The following is a 22,296-nucleotide window of genomic DNA, read 5'->3' on the forward strand; positions in this document are numbered from 1 at the left end:
CTTATTTACATGTTGTTTGGGTCCATAAAATCCCTTTCATTGAGATCGGAACGTGCCGTACTAGTTTAGTCATTCACATTGTACCAAATTTAGAAATATTTTTTTGTTTTCGAAAAAAAAGATGCCTAATTCTCTAGCTCAAAATAGTGTCTTCTGGATGGGAACAATATCGAATTACTTGTTATATAACTTGAATTTTGAGACTGGTACATGTGGATCTTGTTCAGAGCGACATCAATAATTGTTTTACTGGAATTTGTAGCCCAAGTCGATTGACCAATATCTATCGCTGGATCAAAAGCATCTGATTTGCGAGGACTTTTACAACACAAAACTCAGCAAACAATTTGCCAACTCGGGCTATTCGGCTAGAGATTGAGTTATCTAAGGAGACCACTGAGATAGTTGTCTTTTCTAGCCATCATAAACCAACACAACTAAGTCTTTTTGGTAAAACGAACACTCATTTCAAGCTATCCAAATATCATGGAACTTGGGAAGTCCATATAAGGTGTTTGAACAAATAAAGCCAACAAAGCACAAGATAAATCCGTACATCCAGAAGATCTTATGAAGTTGTAACGAGTATGATTGATTGATTTTATCATAGAAGCTTTAAACTACTATTTTTTTTTCGTTTCAAATTTTTAAAAAGGCCAATCAAAAGATCTATCAATCACCCCATGGTCTTTTCGGCACATATGGGCCATATGGGCCATATGGTCCATTTCTCGGTCATAACTTCACGAATGTTGTCTTTCAAATGTTCAAGAGTTTGCGGAGAGTTGGCATAGACACGGTCTTTCGCATAACCCATGTTAACCGATTTCGCCATGTTCTGTCGTGTTGTGTGGCACGTGGCGCCGTCCTGCTGAAACCACATGTCATCCGTATCCATATCTTCAATTTGTGGCAAAAAAAATCGGTTAACATGCGGTCATAGCGCTCACAGTTACCGTCTCGCCGTCCTCATTTTCAAAGAAATACGGGCCGATGACTCCACCAGACCATAATGCGCACCAAACAGTGACTTTTGGCGGATGCATTGGCCTCTCAACAATCACGTGTGGATTTTCTGAGCCCCATATACGGAAATTTTGGGTGTTCACATAGCCACCGAGCTCGAAATGTGCCTCATCGCTGATGAAAATTTGATGCGAAAATTCAGCATTTTGCTGCTGTTGTCCGTTCACCCAATCGACGTATGCCCGACGCATTCCATGGTCACCACGCTCTAATTTTTGTACCAGTTGGACTTTATATGGATGTTGGTGCAAGTCCAAATGCAAAATTCGCCATAATGATGTGTTTGACAAGCCCAATTGCTGAGCACTCCGTGGAATCGAAACATTCGGGTCATCCTCCACACTGGCAGCAACAGCAGCAATATTTTCGGCCGAACGCACATTACGATGATGCACAGGTTTCACAATATCCGCTACGGATCCAGTTTGTTCGAATTTACGCACTACATTAGCGATTGTGTGCTCTGTAGGCCGTCCATGACGACCAAAATCCGTCCGTAATGCTCGAAAAACATTTGCCGATTTTTCATCATTTTTATAGTATAATTTAACAAAATTAACACGTTGTGCGATGCTAAAACGATCCATATTGTAAAATGGCAGACATTCAACTAACGATATGACGCTTTGGAGGTTTTAGGGTGCAATAAATGTTTCTATGGTAGTTAGATACTCCACTCCCCTCTTTAAGGGGGGGCTGTCATACAAATGAAACACAAATTTCTGCATTACTCAAGAATTAATCAAGCAAATGCAACCAAATTAGGCATCTGGAGGTTTTAGGATGCAATAAATGTTTCTATGGTGGATAGACACTCCACCCTCCTCTCTTAGAGAGGGCTGCCATACAAATGAAACACAAAGTTCTGCATTACTCGAGAATTAATCAAGCTAACGAAACCAAATTAGGTATATGGAAGTTTTAGGGCGCAATAAATGTTTTCACGGTGGTCAGACACTCCACCCCTCCTTAAGGGGGAGCTGTCATACAAATGAAAGACAAATGCATGACTCGAAAACTAATCAAGAAAATACAAAATTTGGCATGCGAAGGTTTTAAAGGACACAAAACGTTTCTATGGCGAATAGACACTCCTCCCGTCTCTCTGAGGGGGTCTCCCATACAAATGAAACACAAATTTCTGCATAACTCGAGAACTAATCAAGCAAACGAAACCAAATTTGTCATGTGGAGGTTTTAGGATGCAGTAAATGTTTTTATGGTGGTTTGACACTCCTCCCCCTCTCTTAGGGTGGGCTGTCATACAAATGAAAAACAAATTTCTGCATAACTCGAAAACTAATCAAGCAAATGGAGCCAAATTTGGCATGTGAAGATTTTAGGGGGCACGAAACGTTTCTATTGTGAATAGACACTCCTCCCTATCTCTAAGGGGAGAAGAGGGGACGGGTCTGTATTTATTCTATCATATTTTCTGTATCAAACATTTATTCCATGTAACGGAGAAACATGTTATTTCTGAAAATAATCTGATATTATAATGATGAGTTTTGGTAGAGGTACCTGGAATTTTTTAGTAAAAGGTAAATTCAAAGGGTCGATTAAAAGATCAATCAATGAACAGTTCTGCGACTGGCCTCATGAACATGCGCTTAGAAAGAAAACGTGAATGTTTGAAGGTATTGATAACAAAAAACAAATTTTGGGCGGGACAAAGTTTGCCGGGTCAGCTAGTATATATATATAAATGGATTTGTCTGTCTGTCTGTCTGATTCTTATGGACTCGGAAACAACTGAACCGATCGACATGAAAATTGGTATGTAGGGGTTTTTAGGGTCGAAGAAGGTTCTTATGATAGTTCGAGACCCCTCCCCCCTCTGTAAGGGGGGGGGGTCTGCCAAACGAATGAAAGAACTAATCAAGTAAATAGACCCAAATTTGGCATATAGAGATTTTAGGGATCGATTAACGTTTCCATGGAAGTTCGACACTCCTTCCCTTCTCTAATTTGACTTATATTGAATTGATTGTAGAATTCCGATTGCATAGAAGAGTCGCACTGTGGATTTTTGGTTCAACACGGGAACTGATCATAGACGATATCCGGGGCAGTTATTCTTATAAATGAAGCTCTTTGAATTCTGAGTAAGTAGAGGTGGGGTCCGTATTTCTTGAACCCTACATCCAACCCAAAATTTTTTGGTGAGAAACACCGTTAATTTTTTGTTCACATGTAGAACTTGGAAACAATAAAGTAAAAATGTTTTTGCAATTTGATTTTCAATAATCAATTTTTATCTAACAACACAACAATATTCAAATATCATTTTTGAGAGTCCGGATTTTCGTGAAATCGTGCGGGAAAAATTCGGGAATTCAAAAACTGACATTGAGTGGCCACCCTGCCTCCGCTCCAAACAGATGCGATTTTGCTATCGTTCCATGAAGATCGAACACGAACTAATGATACCAGAATCATCCTTTTTGATGTAGGACTATATCTAACCTTTCAATACAGAGCAATTCCGAATGAAATCGACAAATGACAAAACATGAGTATTTTTGGTTCGAATGAAAGTTTGTATTCCGTTTGAGGTGGAGAAATATGGGTTTTCCACAGCATTTGGGAATTTTTTGATTTAGATGTAACTTTTGAAAAGGGCGTATCGATTTTAGTCTAGCTCATTGGTTTAAATTTGATATATCGATCATCTAAATCGGTCTAGTAGTTCAAAAGTTATGAACTTCCGAAAAAAGTCGTTTTAGGAAAAAGTGAAAAAAAATAATTTTTCGGACCACCTTAAGACGGAAATGGTCACCCTAACGAAAAAATTAAAAAATACGGGTCTAATTGTTTGCGATAAAGAACAAATCTACCACTTTTCAAGAAAATCTGAGAACCACTATATCGGTTTGGCATGGAATGTCTGTATATAAAAATAGATTCCTATCCTCCCCCTCTCTGAGTGGGAGCTGTCATACAAATGAAACACAAATTTGGATGTTCTAGGGGACAAGAAACGTTTCTAAGGTAGTTCAACACTCCTCCCACCTCTCCATACGAATGAAACACAAATTCCTACATAACTCGAGAACTAATCAAGCAAATGAACTTGACATATAGAGTTTCAAGGGATCGATAAATGTTTCTAAAGTGGCTCGACACTCCTCCCCCCTCTTTAAAGGGGAGCTGCCATACAAATCGAACACAAAAATCTGCATAACTCGAGAAGGAATCAAGCAAATGAACCCAAACTTTGTGCGAGACGAGATTTTCCGGGTCAGCTACTTAGTACATATATGAATAAAAAAAATAATAAAATTGTAAAAGATAATAAATTAGAAATGTTTTTTCAAATGTCTCGAGAATGGCTGCATTTAGAAGGAGATTGATAAAGAGCTTTTTTTTTATTTTGAACATCAGGATTCATAATTTGAGGCTAAAATGATGGTTAACGTACCAAAATTCGAAGTTTCGAACATTCATAAAATACCGATGTTCCATAAAGTTCGTCAAAAATAGTTTTATCATCTTGGTCTCATTTATAAATATTCTATGTGACTTCTATTTTATATGAAAAAATAAAAAAATTAATAAAAAATATATGTTTCAGATATTGCAAATTAAAGTTTTTGTTTTGTAAATAAAAAAAGAGTACAGGTCGGACTCGATTATCCAATCATAAAAAAACGAATTTTCTCTCGATAAACGTAATATAAATATGATTTGTACTTATATATCAAACGGTTTTATCAAGCTTGGATCCGTTTGTATGTTTGTGACTTTGTAACTTTGCAACTTTGTAACTTTGTCTGTAGCGCTGTACCACATTAATATAAATTTAAACCCCTTCTTGTTGACCGTTTGATCTGAAATTTGAAACACATCTTTATCTCTGGTGTCATTATAAAACTGCGTATTCCATGACCTTGAAAACCCAGGATTATGTACATGTTCAATGTGGGTTTTCCCTAAACCCCATCAATACGGGTATCAAATGAAAGAGCTTGACTAGTAGAATACAGTTATTTATGAAAAAATGCAAATCCAAAATGACCGCCACCACAAGATGGCGCCATAGTGTCGTGACCGCTATCTTGGATTTGCATTTTTCATAAATAACTGTATTCTACTAGTTAAGCCCTTTCATTTGATACCCATATTGGTTATTCAATATGGAATTATTATACAAATTATTCAAAATTTCCGAAAATCAAAATAAAAAACTCCGGATAATCGAGTCTCAAATTCCCGATAAGGGGCTGTCCACATACCACGTGGACAACTTTAGGGGAGGTAGGGGTTTCAAAAATGTCCACGCTTGTCCACGGTGAGGGGGGAGGGGTTTTGATAATGTCCACGTGGACACGTTAAGTATTTTTTAAAGTAAAGCATTCAAGTTGATAGTCAAAATTTAATTAGATCTGTTTTGTATTTACACGATTTTTTTAACTTCACACCCGCCCTGAGTACTCAGTATTCATCAATAAAAAGACCGACTGCCTGAGAGTGCTGGTCGGTCAAACATCCATATTTTTTCATATGACTGAACCTCTTTCCTGAAATGTATATTTTGAAGGTAACGTACATGAACTAGGATCCATCAATTTATTCCAAACGGTAATAGAGGTTTGGTTTTTTTTCGAGCACTCTCAAGGATTTCTGAACATTGATACGAACAACAAATTCTTCCATGAGTGTAAGGGCCGTATCTCTGCAGATCTATTTCCTGTAATGATGTTGTTTTTCATTGATATCTGGTAATTTTTGTAATACGCTTCTTTTGAATTGTCTGGAAAGTTCATGCTTCTACTGCTGGCAATCAAATCGAGACAATTATTAAGATTAATCCTTGATGCACATGAATTGGTCGATTCGCTACAGATGTCGAAAATCACCGTTCATGAGAAACGAAACATCACGAAAAACGCTACAATGCATGAGCTACATATTAACCCATATTACGGAACCCGATCGGATTTGACGTATCGCAATCCGAACGAGATAAAGTTTTGCACTCTGCATTTCAAGGTTGCAACATTTGATAGGATTTGACTCGATCAGATTAAGGGGGATAGAGACACGAATTTCGGACGTTTCTTCGAGCTCCGAAAAAGTAAAACAAAGAATATTTTTACCATCCATTATATACCATCCATTTATACATTGTTTATCTATCTTTCAACAATAAAACAAGAATTGAACGGAAAAAAAAAAAAAAAAAAAAAAAAACCCATGATACCAGATGGGTATCTGGTATCATGGGTATGGGTTCTCAAATGGGGATCAACATAGGGTAGGAGCCTGCCTGTTGGTCTCAAATGTTCCTATCTCACGCCTCCACGAAGATCATATGACGACATTTTTAGATCGGGCGTGAACTGGAAACACACACCTGGTCTTGGCTCCGAGAACGGGTGTCGAAAGTGGCTAAGTGAGGGGGTGCGAGCGAGTCAGAGCGCTATATCTCTCCCGGGGAAGGCCTCCCGGGTCATGGAGGCCTTGCCAACCCGCTGTCTCCCGGGCAAAGGAGATACACCCAATAAAATGGAGCTACGATCACGAAGAATAATTAGAATGCGATCACCCGAGGAGGGTCCCCGAACTGGAGCTGGTCCTGGAACGGGCGTAAGAGCGAGCGGCCAGCGGCTGGAGGGCGATGTGCAAGAGCGGGCCACCAGCCGGGTTCAACCCGAAGAGCTACCGCCACACGGAAACAGCAGCCATCGACATCACCCAAGAAACGCTGCGCCTACGAGACGTGTTGCGACTGCCAGACGACAGTCGTCCACACTTGTGGGTACCACTAGGCGCCGGATCATGTGGACACACGAAATGAATGAATTCGTGATCCGCGCCTATTACATCTGCACTGCTTTGGAGACGGACATGAGCGGTCGCCCTCGAATACTAACAATGTTCGAGGAAGCGTATCCAGAGTTCGTCGGGAGGCTTGATCAGAACGCGATGAACGCGAGGCGTAGAGCGATAGTACGCAACAACATGCTCTCCCAAACGCAAATCGACGAGATCAAGCAGCAGGTGCAGAGAGAAATAAGCTCCAGGAACAACAGAGCAAGCGATGTGTCGAGACGAAGTTCAGTACGGCTGAGCAATTCATTCGCGAGTGGGGCACGCGAATCAGCACCAGTGGAGGCCACAGTACTACAACCCCCTGAGCCGGAAGACCCACAGCCAGATCAACAACTACTACGCGATCTGGTCTTCCACTACGACGAGGCGATCTCACAGTTCCGCGACACAGACCCATTGTCGCGCCCCAGGATCCCGAAGTTGCAGCATTCCCGCAGGCTGACAAGTGCAGTAAAGCTCATGAACGAGCACGTTCTTCCGCTGCACTTGGTTGATGCTGAGAACATGGAGGAGCTGCAACTGAAAGTTTACTGTGCTGCTGTGGCGACCGCCAAAAGTTTAGGATACCGTATTAGGCCAAGAGGCGGACTGCTCCAACATCTCCGTGAAAGGCGTGAGCCTCCATGGCGAAGGAGATTGGAGCAACGGATCCTAAACAAGCGCGCCGCAATTGGAAGACTGATGGCGTACAAAAGAGGCAGCAGATCGGCGAAATTATGTCGCCAAGTTGCTGTGATCGTGCGGCCTACTGAACTTCGCCAGCTGGGAGCTCACCAGCTGACGGAAAAACTCGACACACTGGTACAGCAATTGAGCGTCCTAACTAAACGGCTGAAACGTTACTCTGACTCTGCAAAGCGCCAGGAACAAAATCGGATGTTCAGAGATAACGAAAAAGCGTTCTACGACCACATTAGCGACGAGAAGCCCGACTACCGCGAAGGTTTGCCAGATATTAGCGATGTGACGAACTTCTGGGCTGGTATTTGGGAGACCCCAGTACAACATCGCGACGGGCAAATGTGGTTAAGACGGGAGGAGGAGAGTTGTGGTGAAATTGGAGAGATGCCAGCTATCATCGTCGAAGAGAACGATGTCCGCGAAGCCTCGCGGTACCTGAGGAACTGGGCAGCACCGGGCCCCGATGGTGTTCAGAACTTCTGGCACAAGAAGCTGACCGTCGCACATCAAAAGATAGCTGAGTGCTTCAACAAGGTGCTACGTGACCCACACAACCTCCCTGAATTCGCCACCCGTGGCGTCACATTCCTCCTCCCGAAAGACAGCAACACATTGAACCCATCAAAGTACAGGCCGATAACGTGCCTATCGAGTCTGTACAAGATATTAAGCAGCATCATAACCGCCAAAGTTTCTGCCCACTGCGAACAACACCATATCATCGCAGAAGAGCAGAAAGGATGCAGAAAAAATACGCATGGCTGCAAAGACCAGGCCATCATCGACGCAACCATAGTCGGCCAGGCGGTTTATAATCAGCGGAACCTAAGCATGGCCTATATCGATTACAGGAAGGCTTATGACTCCATTCCTCACTCGTTTCTCGTCCGGGTATTGGAGCTCTACAAAATTGATCCCGTCGTCGTTAGGTTCCTGCAGCATGCGATGAGGCAGTGGAGCACGTCTCTGCACCTTAGTGATGGGGAAAATGTGTTGCAGTCTAGAACGCTGCAGATAAAGAGGGGGATATTCCAAGGCGACTCTTTCAGCCCGCTTTGGTTTTGTCTGGCACTGAACCCCCTCAGTAGGACGCTCAATAGAAACGGTCATGGCTATAAAATAAGGTATGGCGACGGCGCCCACGAAGAAGTGACCCATACCTTTTACATGGACGATCTCAAGGTCTACGCTGATTCACGTCAGCGTCTAGGTGTAGCTATCCGGGTTGTCGAAGACATAAGCAGGGACATCTGTATGGAGTTCGGCCTCGACAAGTGTCGCTGTGTCCACCTGCTGAAAGGACAACTTACCGAATCCGGAGGCTACGAGGTCTATGACGGCGAGTTTATAAGAGACATGGTTCGTGGCGAATCCTATAAATATCTTGGATTCCGACAGCTCACCGGGATTCGCCACTCCGACATCAAGACGGAGCTGCGAGACAAGTTCTTGAGTCGAGTGAACTGTGTCCTGAGGACTTTCCTCAACGCGGGGAACAAGGTACGCGCGATCAACACATTCGCGGTTCCCCTGCTGACCTTCAGTTTTGGTGTAGTCAAATGGAGCAAAACTGACCTAGAGGACCTTGAGAGGAGGATGAGGAAAGCATTCAAAGAGGCCGGAATGCACCATCCTCAATCGGCACTGGAGAGAGTTTCACTACCACGCAAAGAAGGGGGACTTGGAATCGTCGACATTTCTGCACTGTGTGTTGCCCAGGTACGACAACTGCGCGAGTACTTCGCAGAACGCGCCAACCAAAACGCGCTATACCGGGCTGTCTGCGCCGCCGACAGAGGATACAGCGCTCTGCACTTGGCGCAAGCGGAGTACCAACTCAACTGCAATCTGCAGACAGTGGAGGAGAAGATTGCAGCTTGGAAGCAGAAGGCAGTGCATGGTGCCCACCCCCATCAACTGGATCGGCCACACGTCGACAAGGCCGCATCTAATCTGTGGCTAACGCGTGGTGAACTCTCTTCAGTAGTAGAAGCCGACATGATAGCCATCCAGGACAGGATAATGCCGACGAGAAACTGCAGGCGGTACGTCTGGCATCAAGACGTTGATGACATTTGCCGGATGTGCCATCAACCAGGTGAAAACATAGAACACATTATGGGAGGCTGTCCCGTTTTGGCCAACGCAGCCTACACCGAGCGCCACAACAACGTGGCCCGTATTGTTCATCGACAACTGGCGCTCCAATGTGCTCTACTGGAAGACAACGTACCAAACTACCGGTACCTGCCTGCACCTGTCCTGGAAAATGACCGTTTCAAGCTGTACTGGGATCGCACTGTTCTGACCGACCTCTCGATCCACCACAACCGGCCAGATATAATGGTTTACGACAAGAGCGACCGCAAAGTCACCATCATCGATGTCGCTATTCCACTGAACCAGAATCTGGAGGAGACCCACGGTCGCAAAATCTGCAAGTACCGACCATTGGCCGTGGAGCTCAAGGAACTGTGGGGGCTAAGGGAGGTCCCAAGAATTGTTCCAGTCGTTCTCTCTGGAACTGGAATTGTCCCGAAGACACTTCTGGAAGCGCTAAAGGTGTTGAATATGGAGAAGGAATTGGCCGGCATCCAAAAGTCGGTCATCCTTAGCACCTGCGCGATTGTCCGACAATTTCTCGGTCAGGACTGAAACAGCACGAGCATGCAGATACGTGCATTCCGCAGAGCCTAGTCCCCCTTTGGCATTCAGAAGCCCGGGGGCAGGTGAAAATTCTGGCTAGGTTCGCCTAGTTAAGAAGTGAGATAAGTCTGCCAATATAAAAATATATATATATATATATATATATATATATATATATATATATATATATATATATATATATATATATTCATAATTAGAAGCTGATCAAGTGAGGGGGCTCAAAAAAAAGTTATGCCATGGCGTACACGATTCCAGCCCTTCTGCTTATCTGAAACAAACAAATCGAACAGATTCTGAATCAGTAAAGATGCCACTATCGCATGAACCTCGGACAAGTCAAAAACGTGTTTTTTGACAAAATGGCGGAAATTTGAAGAAAAAAATGCTGTTCAAAACATTTTTTTCGAGTTTCTTGATTTTTTTTTTAAATAGTAAAGTTACGAAATTATGATTTTTTATAGGTTCATGGGATAGAGAGATGCATACAGATTGTATTCATATAAACGGATTAGTAGAACTTGAGATATCGTGTAAGCCAGTTTGCAAAAACATGTTTCGAGAAAAACGCGTTTGAAGTTAATTGTTATGGCCGTACTAGATAAGATATCGCATCGCTAAAATGGCTATAACTTCGTAAATAATGAGATTTTCGAAAAGTCTCTTCTATGGTATATTTGTAAATGTCTGAATTAAAGAAATATGAAGAAAAAAATTGATTTTTTTTTCAAATTTCCAGACTAGAATAAAAAACAGAACGCAACATTGCTAATTTCAAATCCGACCGGATTCTGGAATAAGGGTTTATTTTACCGAAAAACACTTGAAGGGACTTATCTCAATCTGCGATTCGTTTCATAAACGTAACGATAAACATATTTGTAGCGAATTGTGAAGGGCAAATCATTCACAAGAATGTTGAGTGTAAAAACAGGAAGTGGGTTATATCTATGGTATAACCGCAAGGGTGACGTAGGACTATCGTTGATTAAGAGATCATTTGTATGAAGTTGAATCTGAATTCATTCTGAATGAATGAATATTTGGAGAACTTCGAAAACGAGAGCGTTACGTTGGAGGCACAAGGTTTTATGCATCCAATATTGGATACGGAAATATCCTACTGATGGGGAAGAATAATCTTCAGAAGCTATCCTGTTGATTGCGATTGATTGAAAAATCACAAAACCTAATGTATTTGGTCACAGTGTTACATGGATAGAAAACATTAAAATAAATTCTTTCATATGAATGTAATTTTAAATTCCTAGAGGAACTGGCAGATTATTTTCAGTAACGATTAGATATTTCCACATTTTCCTCGATACTGGAAGCCCACCAGTGGTTAATGCTAACTCGATAACCATCTGTTAATAGCACTTGATTGAAACATATTTGGTCACAGTGTTACATGGATAGAAAACATTCAAATAAACTCTTTCACATGAAAGTATTTTTAAATTCCTAGAGGAACTGGCAGATTATTTTCCGGATCTTTCTCGATCCAAACGGAAAGAATTCCGTGCGTGTATGTGTGTGTGTGTAGCGGCTGCTTCGAGATCTTCCCGGGGAACCGTTTGTAGCATCACTCTCCTCCTGATGGATTCCCTTCTGGCCTAAGGTGTACAAATAGGCTCTCTTGGTGACACCGTTCATCCGCGCTTTCATGATAAATGAAGAGCTTCACCACAACAGCGACAACATGCTCCAATCGCTGTTCAATTAGAACTGAGTGGATTTCCGAGCGGCGCTCGCTTATATACCGATTGGTGATTTCAATAGCCTATTTTGAAAGCAAATTTAAGACTATTGAAACAAGTTTTTGGATCAGAAAGTAACAAGTATAGAACGCGTAGACATTTTATCTTTCGAATGAAGTGTTTATCATACCATTTCGTTCAGTTGTTTAGGAGCTATTAACACTCAAAATCTCGGTCTCCGGCGTAACGCTTTCGTTTTCGAAACTTTGATTTTACACCCCGGTATAGAAATGAAAGACGTAGTCCTACGTCAAAAAAAAAATCTGCAAGTGAATGGAACCCCGAAGCAGGTTTACGCTTGAAAGAAGTCATGACTGGGTCTGGCAGGGCTGGAAGGTAATCTGTATCATGTGCCTCTACCAAGCAACTAGTTTCGATGAATTGCAACAAGTACTGCTAGCAGCTGAACGTATTAAAATCAACGATCCAGAACGCTTCCTGGGCACTTCTTAAACTCCACCTGCTCTACTCACCAGATATTGCATCTTCAGATTATTAACTGTTAAGATTCTTGTAAGAACTTCAACTTACTGCACAGCATAAGTTCTGAGAGGATGGAATTCTCAAGCTACATGAAGGATGCTGAAATATTCAGGAAAAAACGGTGCATCTATGATCGAAAAGATGTATGCCTACAAAAATATGATTTTGGTTTTTTCCTTAGAATCGGCACGAATTTTTCAGGACAATATTCAACATGATTTATCAATTAAGGGTTGTAGGTCAACGGAATCATCGATCACGATGATGCTGCAGATGTTTTGTTTTTACTAGGTCCATTGTAGCCATCAGGCACTAAAGTGAAAGTCATTGATGTTTAGACGAGAAAATTCTGTTTTCAAACAAAGTGCTTAATTTCATTGTGTGATTTTTTGAAAACTCAAAACGCCAGTCAGCTTTAATAAAAATACTCGAGAGTAAGTTCACAATCGATATTTTGATATGGATATGGAGCTAAAGTGAATGGAATTCGGAAGAAAATAATGAGCTCCCGGACAATGTTGAAAAAAAACGACGATTTCATGACAAATCGTTACCATTGGTAAGGCTATAATTCTTATCAATAAAAATATGGAATAGAAAATAGAAACAAACTTGAAATGAAATTTAAGCGAAAAAAATTTAATTTCTTAATTTTTTCCTCAAAACCGGAGGAAGGTCCACGTGGACAACAGGGGAGGGGTATACGGAATGTCCACGCTTGTCCACGAAGGGGGAGGGAGGTGTACTAATTTTTTTGCTCAGCGTATATTATTTCACGTTTCGACATCAATACTCTATATCTCTTTCTAAGACACTATTCAGGTACGACTCATAGTTTTTGAGATATAAATTATCAAAGATTTCTCCTACTAAAATCGATACGCCCTTTTCAAAAGTTACACTTGAGTCAAAAACATCCCAAATACTGTGGAAAACTCATATTTCCTCTAACAAAAACGGAATATAAACTTTCATTCGAATAAAAAATACTCATGTTTCGTCATTTGTCGATTTCATTTGGAATTGCCCTATTGTTACACATACAAATTAGTTTATAATAAACTAACACCAGACGGGCCAACGACAACAAAATATGGGTTTTCTGCATTGAATCATCTGCGATGGAAAAATGATCTTCCAGCAGAATTTAAAATCCAAATAAAAGCATGTGCGAACCCGGATGTGCCAAGCCCATCGCAGCCAAAGCGAGATATTCACTGTGGCAAGCTTATGTTGTGTGGAGAAAGTGTGGAGCGTTAGGAGTTGCTTAAAACAGCGCAACATATTACTGGCAATGCTGTCTGCAAACGAGAACTAATCCGGCTGAAACGAGCTATTGAAGAAAAACGACCATAATGGGTGATCAGATACAACAAATTAATTTTCCAGTATGACAACGCCAGATCTCATGATATCATGGGCAGAACTAGGAAGTCCTACCTCAAATGCTGTATTCACCATACAACAAGGCAGTAATTGTTGGCCAGCGGTTCAGTTCTTATCAAGATTTTGAAGATTAGTTTGCTAATAAGTCGCTTCAAAGAAATGGACTTCTTCCAAATCTGTAAATCGGTTGAAAGATGAGTGGTGGTTGTAGCTGCAGATAGAGCATACTGTGCTTAACATTCCTATGTAACGTGTATTTTAAATAAACATTTGTTTCTATCAAAAAACGCACACCCAATTGAATTAATGAACGGGAAAAAACATGTAATTTAGACAAGACCCTGGCGGTCTCAGATCCCTAAACAAAACAAAAATCATAATTCAAAGAATTAAAACCTACGTTCAATTTTAGAAACATTATCCAGCAGCAGATTCGTTGACGGTGCATCCAAGCCAGAATCAACGGTCGTTGAAGACATTTTCTCCGGCAACAGATCGTCCTCGAAGAAGTATTGGTACTGTGAAAAGAGCGACAGTATTCGTTATGCCATGCCATCAAGCGAACGCGTTGAATATCTTTCTACCAACTTACATGATTAATGAGCACCTCCACAATCTGACACTGGTGCTTCATGTCCTTGACGGCGGTCTCGAGCGATTCGTTGGCCGAGCGCACCACCGAGGGACCAAACACGATCGCCAGGTTCCGTGGATCCATCAGATTGACGAGCGCATTGGTGCTAACAGCGTACAGATGGCGTATCAGATGCTTCAGCGTCTCGTGATTATACGTGGGTATTTTGTTCAGCAGTTGCTTCAACTCGATCAACCTCTGCTGGCCGGACTGTTTGTCGGCCTCGATGAAGCTGTGGTACATCTCGTTCGGCAGCAGTGGATCCGGCAGGTTACGGATGAAGGATTTCAGCAGCGAGGATACCACGTTTACATCGTCCCACCGGGGATCCCGGAGCGTCACCTCGTCCATGCCGCGGTTAACCTGTTCGGTTAGTTGGGAAATGGCCGCCGTGTTGCCAGGTATCCGGTAGATTCCGACCACGCCCAGTCCTTTGGATTCGACGATTCCGGTGCATTTGGCCAGCAACAGCGGAACGTAGGGATTCTCATCCGAAGGCGGACAGAGTGGGAGTGGCACATTGATGGATGCTCCGTCGGGCAGGACCATCTCCTGGTTCTGGATACCGGGCGAGCCCGGTTGACCTTGCATCTTGCGAAACTGTCGCGCCACGATCCCCTTCCAGGTTTTCGACTTCGGGGAGCCAGTCTCCTTGTCGGAACTCTCCTTCCCGCTGTGGTGGTGTCCGTGCGCATGATGATTGCTGGTTGCCACCGACGACGATGGCGTCGGAACGGCGGCCGAGTTTTGCTGGGGTGTCTTACGGCTCTTGGTGACGGGTGATTGACCCGAGGGGGATCGCGACCCGAGTGTGTACTTGCGGTGGGATTTTGTCGACAGGATGGGAGAAAATTCATCGTTGCTAGCCGATTGCACACTTGTGAGGGCGGCCACTCGCTGCGGTTCCGCCTGTTGGCCTCCGAGGTTGTTAATGTAGTCCTGAAAAAAAAACCGGTTCAACTAATTAGTATCTAACCATGAAAACGCAACGCAAGAGATCAGAGTGAAGGGGAGTTACGAAACGAACAAGCGATGGGCACTGAACGGAGTGAAGCAAAATTCGCGCAATCTCGCGTTGAATGTTCTCCTGCTCGAGAGCTATGCTGACGAGGTAGCGTGGACTTCCGAAGGCACCATCCCACTGATGGTAGGTGAAAATAATTGGAGCGGTTAGGATCAGATCCATCGCAATTAAGCGAACACATCGACTACTCTGCACAGTTGTTTTTTTTTTCTCTCCGAATGGGGGAAGGTCGTTGCTGTTATCAAATGCGCGTCATTTCACATCCCCCCTGTAACTCTCCGTTGTTATCAGGGATATCGATAAAGTGCTATCGGTATACATGCACCGATAGTACTTTGTCGATATCTTTGATAACAACGGGGAATCATTCTTCGCCGTTATCTTGTAGTAACCGGACGTATTTATGCATATCTCCGTCTCGGGTATTGGCTTCGTAGCCGGTGATTTATTGACGTAGGACTACGTCTAACCGGAATATATGGGGGTAATATGGAAATCTAAACACAGAACATGTAAAAAAAAATTATAGGAGGTTGTGTTCAAGACATGACCGCATTGTTGACGTAGAACTACGCTGTAGTTTAATTCAAGTCGCTTGTTTATAGCTTTATCCTGAGTGGAGAAAGTTTTGCTACTGGCAAACGAAACCAAATCACATACACAAATCACAATTTCAGAACGACCTTTACTTTCTTGGTGACTAAATAAACGAAATAAACTCTATCTGTTAATCTCAACAACATCGAAAAGAGTAGCACTGCTTCATTATGATCAAGGTTAGCGCAAAGGCAATCCTAGCTGAAAGCAGTTTTGCGACTAGCACACGAGCCCAAATAAATTAATAACTTAATATAACTTATTGAATAACTTGGTATTCCTCAAATAATTTTTTGATGCACAACCTTAACACCTGCTTCACCATAACGCCAGTTCAATGCATTGATGACAGAAAACAAACAATGTTAACTGCTTGGAAAAAGGCTGAATATTTGCCTCAGCAGAGATTCATTATCAATACCCAAGCGTAAATATTTCCCTCCCGCTATCTCCCCTCCTTGTTTATATTTATCATTACGACTGCATAATTTGCAACACCAAACAATAGTCAATCTTAGCATAAAAACATTAGGCGATTGATGCATCGTTACAGGGCCAATGCACACGAGAGCAAATACAAATGGGGGTTCAGCTTAGCGAAGATGCACTATTTTTACGTACGGGTTGTGAAGCACGCACGTACGCACACAAATATCCATATATCGATGGCTTGAAGCAACTAAATATACACACACTTATCTCCGTTTTGCGCTCCTCTCAACAGAAGGCCTTTCTGTTAATATTGCCAATCTAGAATAGCTTAGCTGTCATCCTTTGTGGAAAGAGTTTTCCTACCGTCATGCGAAACCAAATCACTGACAAAATTCCAGAATATTTATTTTCTTGGTGAGTGGACAATAGTCTAGCTTGATGATTCCCCACACAATTGTGTAGCTCAGAACCTTAATGCAATGGCGTCAGTTTAATGCTATGATTACAATGCCAGAGACATCAACGAATGCGTAATTTGGTCGCGTCCACAGCTCAATCCGAAACGAAGACATGTGATGACGCAAAACAAAGAAGAACAAGCGATATTCATTGCTTTGAATACAGAACGTCAGTGGAAGTTTGCCTTCCTTCCTTGCTTGAGACTTTAAACTTCTTCAGCTCATTTGTCTCTAACCTTCAAAAAGGCCCTTGGAAAACTTTGCTCGAAAAATTGCTCGATCCCTCGCCGTCCAGCTTGCCCAGCAACGATGTTGTTCAGTCGATTTCCTCACGAAAAATGAAAGTTTGCCTCACCGAGATCCACTGTTTATACTCTAGGCAAATATTCCCCTTCGTTCTTCTTTTTTCCTTTGTTCACGGAGACTTTACATCTTACGATTTCCCCTTCGTTGCTCGTCGACAAGTTGCTCGTTATTGACAGCTCTGTTCGGGAAAGCACACAAATGGACAGAACAAATGTATGAGGAAATGGGAATGTCACTGACACTCTTCATTATAATATAAAATCATTATCAAACAGATTGTTGATCTATCACATGAAATACATATTTGATGCATAAAAATAAATTTCTTTTTCATTCATAATGTTCATCTTAACCCTTAAATGCATGATTGTTCCTTTTAAAATACAAAGTATGTATTTGAAAGCGTTGCGCCAAGCTGTCAAATTTTGACAGTTAAAAAAGTGAACTGCCCTATCATGAAAGTTTACTTTCAAAAACTAAGACAAATATTTTTAGTACCTATTAAAAGTGAAAAATACTGTGTTTGAATCACCGTTTAGAAATTATGTAAGGAAGAGAACACTGATGTACATATACATCATCGTGCATTTGAGGGTTAAAGGTTTGTCCATTCAAAATTAAAAGCCTTCACCATTTTCGCCTCATTAATTGGAAGACGAAATGTCAATGCCGTCAATGCGAACATGCATACCGGAATGAGTGTGTTTCCCCAACACGGACTTCAGAACCAATATGTCTGGGGAAATCGGCATTGCAAATGCATTTTGCATGCCCTACTCTATCTATTCTGTCATTCCATGTCAAACCGGTATAGTGTTTCTCAGATTTTTGTGAGAAGTGGTAGCTTTGTTTCTTATCGCAAAATATTAGACCTTTATTTTTTTATTTTTGCATTAAGGTCAAACGATTGAGATGATCTACATATTCAAATGAAGCCAATCTTCGTTTGGAAGAGATCTTAAACATGCGCACAAATTGGATTGTGGTCGCATAGATCTTATCCAGTCGCAAAGGAAAATTGAACGAAGACTGAAAACATGTTAAAAAAAAAAAAATAAAAATCGTAACTCAAAAACGACCTCTCTGATTTTTAAAAGTTACGTAAAAACCTCAGCTTTCAAGAAAAAATATAAAAAACAGCATCCTTGATTCGAGACTATGTAAACTAAAGAAGACAAATTCAATCAGTAATTGCAAAAACAAAATCTAACTTCCTCGCGAGTTTAATATTTCTCTAAATAAGACTAGCTCACTGGCATCAACTTTATGTGTCGATCATATGAATCGGCCCAGTAGTTCAAAAGATATGAATTTTTGAAAAAAAAATAATCTTGGGAAAAAATGGGAAAAATGTTCTTTCGGACCATCGGTTAAGTTTGAAAAATTATAACTTAAATGCTAAAAACACCTCTCTGATTTTTGATATGTTATGTAAAAAAAACTTAGCTTTCAAGAAAAAGTATTTCAAAATATGGCACCCTTGCCCCGAGACCATGTAAATTATAGTTACGAAAACCAAATTTAGATTCTTTGCGAGTGCAGTATTTTTTTGACGTGGGACTACGTCTAACCGGAGTATATGGGAGGTAAAATGAAAACCTAAACACAGAACATGTTGGAAAAAATGAAAGATTCCAAATGCTTATAACTCGAACATTTCTTACTGGATCGGAAAGATGTTTGCGTCAATTGATACAGAATATTTTCACGCTTCTATCGCAATTAATAAAATGTTATTTTTAATTAGATAAACAATTGAATGAAATTGAACTGTGAAATGTCAAGCGTTATCTAAACGCCCTAACTGCCTAGTTTTGATTGGCCCGATTTACGGTTTCCTGAACACAGACTACAAAATCAATGTACCTGTGGGAATCCGCTCAGCAAATATACATGCAAGTAGGGGGTATTTTTATTCCAACCGAGCTGTGTATTTTTATTCCAACCTAACACGGACTTTAAAATCAATGTGCCTGGGAGAATCCGCTTTGCAAATACATGAATGTCGGGGGTATTTTTGTTCCGACTAGATGTGTTTGTCTAACACAGACTTCAAAACCAAGATGTCATAATACCAAACGTAAAAGGACTGTCATTAAATTTACTTGTAACGAAGAACATAATCTATCCAAATGCATGAATTGACCTCACATGGCATTATAAAATCTTTTTACTCACAAAGCAAATATATTGAATTCAATTGAATTCGAAAATTGTTTCATTCAATTAAAAATTAAATCAATACAAACAAATGATTGCTAAGCTAAGGTAGTCCCACGTCTACCTTGCGGTTATATCATAGATATAACCCACCCATTTTTTCAAATAAGAATCGATCATCTGGATCGGTACAGTAGTTAAAAAGTTATGAATTTTAAAAAATCGAAATAAAAAGATTTTTCGGACCACCCTAAAATGGAAACGGTCAGCCTAACGAAAAAAAAAACGGGTCTAATGTTTTGCGATAAGAGACAGCACTTCAAATTTTCAGATGCTTATATGAAATTGGGGTTTCCAAAAAAAATATTTTGCTGCCAAATGTCTTTAAATTGCATGAAACGTCGAGATTTATTGTTATCTCGAAAAAAAAATCGTGTCAAATATTGACTTTTCGGCACTCGGTCTTTTTTGCCATTTGAAAACTGGTCATTTTATTCTTTAAAAAAACAATTTTTCCCCTTTTTCTTTACGTTTCATGATAAATGAAGAGCTCCACCACAACAGCGACAACATGCTCCAATCGCTGTTCAATTAGAACTGAGTGGATTTCCGAGCGGCGCTCGCTTATATACCGATTGGTGATTTCAATAGCCTATTTTGAAAGCAAATTTAAGACTATTGAAAGTTTTTGGATCAGAAAGTAACAAGTATAGAACGCGTAGACATTTTATCTTTCGAATGAAGTGTTTATCATACCATTTTAATATATATTAACACTCAAAATCTCGGTCTCCGGCGTAACGCTTTCATTTTCGAAACATTGATTTTACACCCCGGTATAGAAATGAAAGACGTAGTCCTACGTCAAAAAGTTTTTCGAACAACAACTTGTTCATGTTTTCTTTGAAAAAATACAACTTATCCTAATTTTGTTTAAAGTCAAGATTGCGATATCTTGTATTCGACAAAGTTTTAGATCTTATTAAAATATGAACTTTTGACGTAGACGTCAACTTTCTATCTGTTATAGTTTTTGGAATATGAGTCATTTTTGTATGAAAACTCCTGAAAAAAATAATGTTTTGCTCGTAACATTTTTGAGTGTAAATTCTCACGTTTGACATGTTCTTGACATGTTTCTAAATAGAGAAAAGTTAGCAGAGCATATAAATTGCGATAATTTATACATAAAAATGTTACGAATTAAACATTAATATTATTTTTTCAAAGAAAAAAAATTAAAAATTAAAATTTTTTTTTTCATGTAAATGTGCCCATCGTCCGATGTATAGAAAACTTGTTGGAAATTTGAAGGGCTATTTATACCCATTTTTTCAGAATTTTGAAAGCATATGTTTTCGAGAAAAATGAATTTTAATTTTCAAAACATTTATTTTTTAATGAAATTTTTTTCCAAAAAATTCTTTGATAATTTTTAATGAAAACCTAAGTAATTTGCTACATTTCATTCTCTGACCAACTTTTTGTAGATTTCATAGTTTTTAAGTTAAGATTTTCCGAAAAAAAGTTGAAAAAACTCGAAATTTAAAAAAAAAAACTATCAAACCTACACAATTTTAGTCAAAGAATGGAATGTAGGAAATTATTTTGGTTTTCATTAAAAATTATCAACGATTTTTTTGGGAAAAAATCATTGAAAAAAAAATATTTTGAAAACTAAAATTCATTTTTCTCGAAAACATATGCTTTTAAAATTCTGAAAAAAATAGATATAAATAGCCCTTAAAATTTCCAACAAGTTTTCCATGCGTCGGACGATGGGCACATTTACATGGAAAAAGTTTTTCGAACAACAACTTTAACATTTTTTTTCCTAAAAAAATACTATTAACTAGCTGACCCGGAAAACGTTGCTCTGCCATATAAATTAATTCTAGTGAATATTTTGGTTGTTAAATAAAAAATAACTAATTTATCGTAAGTGTTTTTGAATGTTTTCACGATGTATAAAATTAATCGAATGTGATCAATAAAATAGAACAAATGAAACGATTTGAACGAAAGTGTGATGCAGAGCAATTCAGACCCCCCTTAGAGAGGGTGCTGGAGGGTCTAACCATCATAGAAACGTCGATTATTTGGTTGCTTGGTAATCGTTTGATTAATAAGCGATTTTTGCATTTGATCAGAAATCGAAAGATTATCGGACATCTCTTTTCTCTCCGAAAGGGGGAAGGTCGTTGCTGTTTTCAAATGCGCGTCATTCCACATTCCTCCGTGACTCCCCATAACTGTTATCATACATATCGATGATGATGATGGTCCCGCCTCCTTCCCCTACAGAGGTTTGAGCAAGACGAGTTATCTAAAAGATAATTTTTTTTTTCAACATTGAAATCAGTTTAGCAAACATGAAAAACGAACTGATTTTATTTACAGATATAAGTTCAAAAAATTGCAATGTCCAAAAAAGCCAATACTCAGTCATGTCCGCCACAGAGCCGATACGGTCCCGACGAGGCCCTTGCAGCCAAGTGGTCCACCAGAGCACAAGTCCAACCGCCAGCCTTGTTTTAGATTGACTTTGAATACCCTCATTCAGAGAAATCGAGAAAATTTCCTTTACGAAAAATTCCTAGACCGGCACTTAAAAAAAAACTTTCAATTTAATATCCTTTATATCTGTGTCTCGCGCGCGACGCTCAAACTTTTGTAGACTACTTTTATTTTTTTTTTTAAACTAATACAACTATAAGAACGACAAAATAAAAATAAAAATAGTCCATCATCACCAAGATCATGACAGACATAATAGAGATCAATACAAATTTAAAAAAGATGATTTAAAAAAAATTAAATAATCTACATAATATAATCCGTTCAAAA

At 40.1% G+C, this 22,296-nt stretch overlaps 1 protein-coding gene across 7 annotated transcripts in view; it reads right to left on the reverse strand.

The window, feature by feature from the left end:
• LOC129762815 (uncharacterized) overlaps nucleotides 1-22,296 on the reverse strand; it is a 469,094-nt gene that overhangs the window by 27,463 nt on the left and 419,335 nt on the right. For all 7 annotated transcript variants that reach the window (XM_055761388.1, XM_055761379.1, XM_055761363.1 and 4 more), the window contains 2 exons: nucleotides 14,431-15,411; nucleotides 14,239-14,356 (listed from right to left, as the gene is read on the reverse strand). In XM_055761388.1, the coding sequence (XP_055617363.1) occupies nucleotides 14,239-14,356; nucleotides 14,431-15,411 (1,099 nt within the window). The remainder of the gene's footprint in view (nucleotides 1-14,238; nucleotides 14,357-14,430; nucleotides 15,412-22,296) is intronic.

This window comes from Toxorhynchites rutilus, chromosome 1, assembly GCF_029784135.1.
Source record: "Toxorhynchites rutilus septentrionalis strain SRP chromosome 1, ASM2978413v1, whole genome shotgun sequence".
Taxonomy (NCBI): domain Eukaryota; kingdom Metazoa; phylum Arthropoda; class Insecta; order Diptera; family Culicidae; genus Toxorhynchites; species Toxorhynchites rutilus.